This window comes from Ruditapes philippinarum, unplaced genomic scaffold (genome assembly GCF_026571515.1).
Source record: "Ruditapes philippinarum isolate M1 unplaced genomic scaffold, ASM2657151v2 ctg711_1_1_1_1, whole genome shotgun sequence".
NCBI lineage: Eukaryota > Metazoa > Mollusca > Bivalvia > Venerida > Veneridae > Ruditapes > Ruditapes philippinarum.
The window spans coordinates 122,614-132,216 of record NW_026856903.1 but is presented as its reverse complement, the minus strand read 5'-3'; the positions used below and the strand labels follow the sequence as shown (position 1 = coordinate 132,216).

At 32.5% G+C, this 9,603-nt stretch overlaps 1 protein-coding gene across 1 annotated transcript; it reads right to left on the bottom strand.

The window, feature by feature from the left end:
* Positions 1 to 1,112: 1,112 nt before the first annotated feature.
* LOC132748090 (protein LZIC-like) lies at positions 1,113 to 9,360 on the bottom strand. Its single transcript, XM_060737636.1, has 6 exons — positions 9,285 to 9,360; positions 5,765 to 5,950; positions 4,575 to 4,710; positions 3,708 to 3,806; positions 2,588 to 2,765; positions 1,113 to 1,591 (listed from the first exon to the last, which is right to left on the bottom strand). Exons 2-6 carry the CDS (start codon positions 5,863 to 5,865, stop codon positions 1,533 to 1,535), a joined length of 573 nt encoding a protein of 190 aa, XP_060593619.1. The 5' UTR covers positions 5,866 to 5,950; positions 9,285 to 9,360; the 3' UTR covers positions 1,113 to 1,532.
* Between the last annotated feature and the right edge of the window lie 243 nt (positions 9,361 to 9,603).

Below are 9,603 nucleotides of genomic sequence, written 5' to 3'. Positions count from 1 at the left end.
GCATCATGCCTCCAATGCCTCCAGATTCATGCTAACATGGATTTATATTTGTAATATAAATCTGTGATGCTAATTTTCATGAAAATTATGCAAATGTACCTAAAATTAAAATATAATGAAATGGACAAACTGTAAATCGCACTTACAATCCACTTAAATTACCCCCCCCCCCCCCAAAAAAAAAGTCAAAAAATGCATAAAAAGCTCTTAATATGTAATTCACACAGTAGAAATTTGGTAACAAATACTCCAAAATCACTCATTAATTGTGTAAAACATGTACTGTATTACTTAAATTATGAATATGTTCACTTTTCTTAAAATCTTTTTTTCAAAGATGTTTTCCTTGAAATACTTCGGTTTATCTGGAGGCATGCAGCTTTAAAACAAAATCCCCTGTTCCATAAACCTGTTAACGATACCTTTAAAAAAGTTGCCTTGAAATTTCCTGCATGTTAAACATTCACAGTCAAAGGGTCAATATTATATTTTTAAAATATAAAAGTGAGGCTTTCCTCCTGGGGTAAATTATGTTCAAGTACCTACTGGCAATAATTATTGTATTTTTTTTTTAAAAAGTCATAAAAGCCAAAATTATATATAAAATTAGTTGAGTAAAAGTGATTTAGCTTCTAGAATTTAGGTGTTATGAAAAAATATCGAGGCCAAAGAGACACTTATAGCATGACATAAACAATCATAATGCCCTTCATTGATGGCACACATAAAAAAAGATAATAACAAATCAAATAAAGTAATTGATGTTTTTGAATGTGATCTTACTTTATATAACAAATAATAACATTTAAATCAAATATATGGTTGAATATAGGTATACAAAAAAATACCCATGCCATCTGAAATAAAAATATCACCTTTGCAAATGATGCACCTTTTTTCAAACTTAGAGTAACACTCGATTGATTTAACATACTGAATTCAAATGAATGATTTGATATTTAAATTTACTCTATAAATATTTGAAAATAATAACAATGAGTTCTATTAACAAATGTGTTTTTTCCTTACAATATTATGGATCAATGATGAATAACTGTGACATAAAGGCCAACAATGTATGTATTATGACAATTCTGATCATTTGTCTAGCACTAAAATTTCAAACTAAATCATGAAACTTGGTGCATTAGCACTAAATATTATGTCTAAAATGATACATGTTTGTACTGATTTCATTGTGGTCTTCTTCTTGGTTATTTTCAGGGTTCTTACTCACAAAATACTTATATAAATCTCACAAATTACTAAAATTAATGTAAAACTTTTGTCTGTTGAAATTGCAAGCACTAAAACAGGCATGCTATATCCTACATGTATAAACATATACTGTAGGCATTTGGAATCCATTATTGCAGCTGTATAGTAGGCTCATAAAACAATCTAAGCAAATACAGGGGCAGTATATGAAAGGGATTACGGAATATGGCTGCTTATTTCAGGTTGACTGCTTATGAGAGGTGAGTATTTCTTCTTATTTTCTGAATAGTGATGCACTAATTTTGTGGTAAGGTTTATTTGTTGGCTTGTTGAACTTGACTCCCGGCAACTGCTAACACTTTGTCACCAGATGCTGAAAATATAAAAATATTACTTTAAAATACTTTGAAAATAATTTAATAAAAGACAAGACTCCTGTTATGTTTATGATTTTATATGTGGTAATTCTTTAAGAAATGTTTGCATATTCAAAGCGAAATTGTGATGAGATGCAGGCCATGTTTCCATTGTCCACTACACACACAAGGGAGGAACTGTAAACGAAAGGATAGTGATAACTTGTTGAGAGTTCTTTATCATGTGTCAGAAAAACTTTATAGTCCAATTTTTCATCCCCTTTTGTTTACAATTTGGTAGTTTTGAGTGAAATTCCCAAATTATTTTTCTGATTTTTTTTATATTGACCTCTTCATCTGTATTTTCTGACACATAATACAACATGTAAGGCAAGCTTTATCATCAATGTTTAATTTAGCACCTCAAACTCTCTTTTTAAAGACGAAAATAACCATTTTTGATGAATGTTTCTTCGGTAAGGCTCCCACGTTTACAATTTTTTGTAAACTTTTACATGGTGGTACATCTATGTACTATACTACACTTAGTATTAGAGTCACTAAATGATGACACACTTTCTATTTTTGATACATGTACAAATAAACAATGTTCAGGGCTCATCGTGATTGTGTCGGCTCACATTTTCTGCAATGTATCCCCATTTCGCTATTTTGAGAGATCAAAGGCAAATCAACTTTACAAAAAATGTATTATGTCACAAGCGATTATTGCAAGATGATGCTGTGTGGAGTGTTGTAAACACTCATTTTCAGTTTTTACTTGGAATAAACCAATTAAAATTGATAAAATCCACGATTACAGGCAATAATTAATATACAAATGTTTTCCGTCGAAACAGTAACGTTTTCCAGGAACCCTGTAGCAGTTATCAGAAAACCTCCTAACAATTTATCATAATAACTATTCTTTATGTAACAGTTCCTCCCCAGTGAAGTTACTACTCTTTTAACAGCATGGAGATCTATGCATCTTATAATATAACATAACTCACCTAGGTTTTCAGAAACTTTTTCAAACTCCTTTAAACTGGCACTAGAGTTACTTTGTAGGTAGGCTTCTTCTTCAGGAGATAGGGTTTCTCCCAATTTCTTAAGTGCTGTTAAAATTTCTACTGACTGGCCTACGGCCTGACTTTTGGGTATTTTACCAATCTTTTCATCTCTTTGGATCTACAATAAGTAAATAAAACAATATTTTTATCAATTTATTGAGGTTACTACATATTACTTATATTTCATCTTTACAAAATCTACCTAAAACTGAAAACATCTAAAATTGAGCACTCTGCATCTAATAAGTAACCTTTAAAGGCACATTATGTCTCAGAAATCTTTTTTTTTTTTATTCTTTAAAAATGTCAAAAATGTGTTTATTAATGCTTAGATAATGGATCAAGTGCATGTTAGATGTTTTTACAAAGTTTTGTTTTGTTTAAAAGGTTGCAAAATGTAAAAAGAAGCATTTTGACTTCTATACAAAATACAAATTTACTATAACTATACCAATTGCCAACAGAACTTAACAAGATACCAAATATAAACAGTTTTGAGCAATAAAAGTGATAGCATTTATGAGGCATAAATTAATGGGCCTTTAACATAGTGGAATCCTAAATGATTATCCTTGAAACCAGAATAGAGCCAGGCCTGAAAATATCTGTGCATGTAGACACTGCTGGTAGCTCAGTTTTATTGTATTTTGATATTCACTTAAACTTTAAAGGACAGTTCTAAATTGAAAGAAGGGCAAAGCAATTACAAAATAATAATTAAGAAAGTTACGGGTTACTGTTATTCTACTGGTTGGCTTTTACTTCACGCCAACACAGTATAGATAATATGGTGACTTTCCACATTAAATGGTGGAGGAAGACCTCAGGCACCCTTCTGAACATTATTTTTGGCTCAAACAGGCACTTGAGTAGAACCACCGACATTCCACGAGCTAGCTGTATAGCTTTCATCCAATGACTCAAACCTACGGTGGTGACAGACAAGTGATTTGAAGTCAAAGAACTTAACCATTTGGACACGGACACCCCTTGGTTAAGGGTTAATGAATTGTATTCTCAACCTATAAAAGTACTACAGTGAATGCTATATATGACTTACTTCTGCTAATCTATCACGTAATTGTCCAGGCTGCTTCTTGGCAAACATTCTAATAACCTCTGGTGTTTTAAAAGCTTCGGAAATAGCTGCTTGGATTGCCTTTAACAAGAAAACAATATGTGATAAAATATACCTTTAATACAGTCAAAAACCATGCTCAAGTTACAGGCTTTTAAAAGTGACCTTCAATCATAATCTCAAAGACATGAATAAAATTAAAGTTTAAAGTCATTATCATAAGCAATTTTGAAAAGTAATCTTGCAAACAAAACTTTAATAAGGAAACAAATTTTCTATTTTACATTTTAATACAAAGTGCCATAATTCAGTCCTTATTCGTATAAGTGTTATGGGTCTTCAATTTTTTATCCAAAATTGACCTGTAAAGTTTTAATTGAATATTTTCAGTTGTTGTGAAGAATGATCTGGCACAAGAAATTTCAACCAGGAATTTTCTATGTTCCCAAAAGACCATAACTCTAAACCCATGTCTGAGTTATGGGCCTAGGACAGTGACCTCGATTATAATCCTGAAGACAAGCGTTCACTTTTTAGTGAATACCTCCTATAATTTTGGAAACTGATGATGCTAAAAAAAACTTTAACAAGGAATTTTCTATGTTCACAAAGGAACATTATTCAGTCATAATCCATGTTAGAGTTATGTACCTTAGACAGTGACATTCAATCATAATCTGAAAAACAATATCTGAAATCACAAGCAAAAATTCTAGGTGGCTGATCAGGTATGAAGTTCTACAGGAAGTTGTATGCAAAACTGTAAGTGTTTAATGCCTACTTTTCTTATAAAAGTGAGAAAAAAATAATGTCTTAGTTATTATGGCTACAAGGATCAAAATTTATTACCAGTTGCATACTGTTTAACTCATCCACCAAACTTAAATCTCCACCCATCATTTTATCTAGGGACTCTTTAAACTCCTTTAATTGTTCTATGGTATCATTCTTGGTATCTTCATATTCCTCATCGTCAAGGTCTTCCCTGTGGAAATAATGAAAATTCCCATGATTTTTTTTTAATAAACAAACATGCCTCACAAGCATGAAAATTTAGTAATTATTTATTGCTGACACTTTGGCTAGATGTCTTTATCAGTAAATAATAGAATAATGTTTTCTTTTTATGATTATTTTGCATATTTATCATTATCTTAATATGAAAAAGGTTCATTTTAATCGGAGGACAATCAACATCAGGTTCCACAAAGTTTCTCATTAAACATATATCTGTGTTATGCAAATTATGTAAAAAAGTATTAAAAACCTTAAATTCATTTTAATGCAACAGCTTCGTGCAAATTTTGGAAAATATATCATATTAGGAATGGTCACATAAAGTTTATGATAACAGTTTTTTTACTAATCTACACAAAGTTTTTTTGCATCAAACAACAAAGTCTGATCAGAATCCATGTGTTTTATGCATTGTTGATTTTTCAATAGGTAGCATAAGAGTTCAACATTTACTGGTGGCATAATATACAAGAGCGCTAAAATAAATACCATGTTGTTGGCAGAACAGACAAGTGCTCTTAGAACAAAAAATATAATCATTGGTGCAGGGCTTTTTTCCACAGGTTGGGGAAGCAGCCCTGCACTTAATTTTGGGGGAAATTTATACAGTATTTTTGCAAAAGGGGAAGAAAGAACAGTTGAACCTTGATTTAAATTCATTTTTTCCAGAAAACTTGCATGACTTTAAAAAAAATTCATTGGGAAAATGACTCTTAAACAACTCCTGTATAGAAGGAAAAATAGCCATAGCCCTATGGTGGCATAATATACTGTTTGTTTGTTTGTTTTATTTTACGCCTTTTCCCCAACAGTGTTTCAGATATATAGGCGGGTAGTTTTCTAACCATCGTCACCATTACTAGACTACCTTCCTCTGCGCTAAACTACCAAAGCATCTCCTGCGGATCGAACCCACGCCAGAGAGGTAACTGGATTCTGAAGTCATCGACTCTTACCCCTCGACCACGGAGGCTGTTATAATGCTGAGTAAAAAGATAATCAAATAAAGTTATATAAATTACTTTAATTCCTCCAGGTCAGTCAGCTGCTGCATCAATCTCTCAAGCTGTTCCTCTAAGTTTGACTTTAACTTTGACGTCTCCTGCCTGCCTCTTGATGCCATTTTATATGCTGGTATGTCTTTCTATATTATCTTATGTTTATCCAATAAATCTTCTGTACTCCTCTGTTTACTGAATCAATACCATCTGAAATTTTAAAATAAATTTTTTTTTTTTTTCTTAATTCTTTTCATTGTAAAAACATTCTTTATGTTCACAAAGTTTTCAATAACCTATGGTAAATCTTGATGTGATGGTAAGGTTCCAGACTTTACAGTGATTTAAAAGGGAAGGGTTGATTTAAGGTATCCACAGATCTACTAGATATAAAATGTATACAAGTTTGTTTCAATAAAATTAACAATAATACCAAGGTTTGTCCTCTTTGAAATTTTGCTTTAATCAGAAATTTGATCAAAAAAATGCAATACCAACCCAGGTATTCATATAAGCTTCCTATACACCAAATAAGATTACAATATCTCATTCCTAACTCTAGTTATGGTCCGAAAACCATTTTTCGTAACAGTGACCTTGACCCCAGGGGGCCCAAATGCAATACCAACCAAAGTCTTCATATAGGCTTGCTATACGCCAAGTTTGATAACAATATCTCATTCCTAACTCAAACCATTTTTCTATTTTTAGTAACACTGTAACGGTGACCTTGACCCTAGGGGGTCCAAATGCAATACCAACCCAGGTCTTCATATAAGCTTCCTTTACACCAAATTTGATTACAATATCTCATTCCTAACTCTAGTTATTGTCCGGAAACCATTTGTCTATTTTTCCTAACGGTGACCTTGACCTTGACCCCAGGGGGTCCAAATGCAATACCAACCCAGGTCTTCATATAAGCTTGCTATACACCAAGTTTGATTACAGTATGTCATTCCTAAGTCAAGTTCTTGTCCGGAAACCATTTTTCTATTTTTAGTAACACTGTTATGGTGACCTTGACCCTAGGGGGTCCAAATGCAATACCAACCCAGGTCTTCATATAAGCTTCCTTTACACCAAATTAGATTACAATATCTCATTCCTAACTCTAGTTATTGTCCGGAAACCATTTGTCTATTTTTCCTAACGGTGACCTTGACCCCAGGGGGTCCAAATGCTTTACCAACCCAGGTCTTCATATAAGCTTGCTATACACCAAGTTTGATTACAGTATCTCATTCCTAACTCTAGTTATTGTCCGGAAACCATTTTTCTATTTTTAGTAACAGTGACCTTGACCTTGACCCCTGGGGGTCCAAATGCAATACCAACCAGAGTTTCCACATAAGGTTGCTATATACCAAGTTTGATTACAATACCTCAATCCAAACTCTAGTTATCGTCCGGAAACCATGATGTGGACGGACCGACGGACCGACCGACAAGCTGACTCCTATATACCCCCCTAAACTTCGTTTGTGGGGGTATAATTACTGCTTTTAAATAGCATAAAATGCATGAATATCTTGTCAACATGAAAAAAAAGACACTTTGAAACCGGAAATGGTTGACTATAATTTATAACCTGTGTAAAATCTGCTTCAAGTCGGTACATTAACCCGGTTAACATGAGCAAAAACCATTTAACTTTTTTAAAACTATTTCTGTGTTATTGCAATTGGCATAAATCAAGTTTTACCGGAAGGTAAACAATGTATTTTGAAGATTTTGTGAAATCTTTTTTGAAATTGTGAATTTTTTCTGCCGCTTTCTGAAAAAAAAAGTGCAATTTTGAATTGTGAAGGGGCCTTATATCGGCCCCTGTTATAGAAGGAAAAATAGCCCTGTGTTTATATTTATTTTCAGAAAGCCTGAGTGGAGCCACAGGCCCCACAGGGCTGCAGTGCTTTATATAATATATAACATGTATGATGTGAATAAATTAAATTGGAATCACATAAAAATCAATTAAATTACATATCACATTAGTTTGAGTGCAGAGGGGGCTGCAATATTGAAATCCTTTTGAGCTAAATCAGACATCAGAGCGCTTTTGAGTGTCTACCTAATTCAGGCTATTACTACAGGACACGCTGGTCTTCTGTGCCAAATAACACCAAAGGTAGAAATCAGAGATCTGCCAAGAATTTGAAAGTACTGGGCCCTGGGCCCACTAGATCTGAAAAATGATGGGCCATTGGAAAATAAGTAAACATTGACCTAAATGACTGTTAAAAAGTGTGTAGATAATTGAATTTCCTTTGTTATGGAACTTAAATAATATTTTATGACAAATGGTTCACTTATGATTCAGTATTTAACAGAGAAGATAACCAATAATTAAAAAAAATGCCTAGACAGAAACTTTCTAACTAATATTAATAATAAATTTAATTGCAGGCAAAACATTTTTTCAAATGGCTGCTCAAAAATCTGATTTGCATAATTTATCCACATAATTTCTAATGTCTAATACTGTGCATTATCCATTTAATTGTTCCTACTTTGCACCAAATGTCCTTGTCACAATGTATATTGACGGATTTTATTACTCCTTGTATGCCTCCGTAGAAAGCATACATCAAAGGCACTTGCCGACAGACTTTTTGATCATGAAAAAAGTCATGCACAATTGTTTCCCTGATTGGTTAATCACCCTGTCAAATATTCTGATGACGAAAAATAGACATATTTTTTACACTTCATTAGCCAAAGCTTGCGTAAACTTGAGTTTCCTTAGGGGAAATCAAGTTGTACACCTGTCAGATTATACTGTAACTTACAGCTTTTCTAAAAAAAGCAACTACTGCTAATAATTTTAAATGTAAAGTAGTTGTATAATTTGTTTGTTTGTTTGTTTTATTGGATTAAATTTACGGTAGTAGAAATGAGTGTGTATCTGTGTGGGAAAGGGATTATGAGAAGAAATGCGGTAAGTAAATAAAGTGAACAAAAGCTATAGGGGAATAGATAAACTCAAGAATATGCGTAATTACAGGGGAATGGGTAACGTGTTGCTGTTGGTACAAGTTTTGACTGGATGACTAAATAACCCAGCGGACAGTTTTGTTTTCATATAAGTCTTGCACAGATTTTAGATGCTCGCTTGGCCCTTTGCTGCCAATATTTCTGCGCCATTCTCATTTTTTTTAGCGCCATTGGCGCAAAAGCGCGTCCTCGGCAGATCTCAAATTTTGCAGTGATTAAATGAATGCGATAATGTCTCTGTCGATGGCAAATATTCAATATTGAAAAGAATTTGAAATCAAACAGTTATGAGATCTGATCATTTACTTTTGATACCACCCAAAAAATCAGTCTGGCAGAAACACTGGCTTCAACACCCCTTCTTTTTAACATGTTTGTTTCTAATTTAATCTAAAAAGTTAAAAAACTAAAATCTATCGATTCGATACAACAAATTTTCAGTAACGAATTATCAGCAAAGTAAACAAAACGCATGCAAAATAGATCTAAATGAAATTATATTTTTTTAACTTGTCGCATATAAAATGCAAATATCTATATCATAGTATACCTGTCAATGTAATGCGTGATTTTCGAATGTTTATTTTATGAAAAGTGAAAGTTGAAGTTTGAACGATACAGCTTATATCATTAAAAATTAATTAACATTTCTATGACAATAAAATAATTTATTTTCGATTAAAAATGATTACAGTCATACTTAAGATCATTAAAAGTAAGAAATATGACGGATATCTAGCTTAAAAAGATGAAAAAAATAGAATTTTAATATTTTGAATGTTTAAGAGGTCGTAAATTGCGCGCTAAAATTGGTAATGTAGTACTAAAATAATTAGGTTACATACTACTAAATATATCTTCTCAGTATT

Excerpts from the sequence above, each read along its gene's own strand:
- LOC132748090 (XM_060737636.1), bottom strand. The coding sequence starts at position 5,865 with ATGGCATCAAGAGGCAGGCAGGAGACGTCAAAGTTAAAGTCAAACTTA. Across the intron at positions 4,711-5,764 it reads ACTGACCTGGAGGAATTAAA|GGAAGACCTTGACGATGAGG; the intron begins GTAATTTATATA and ends TTATTTCCACAG. Across the intron at positions 3,807-4,574 it reads AGTTAAACAGTATGCAACTG|GCAATCCAAGCAGCTATTTC; the intron begins GTAATAAATTTT and ends TTCTTGTTAAAG.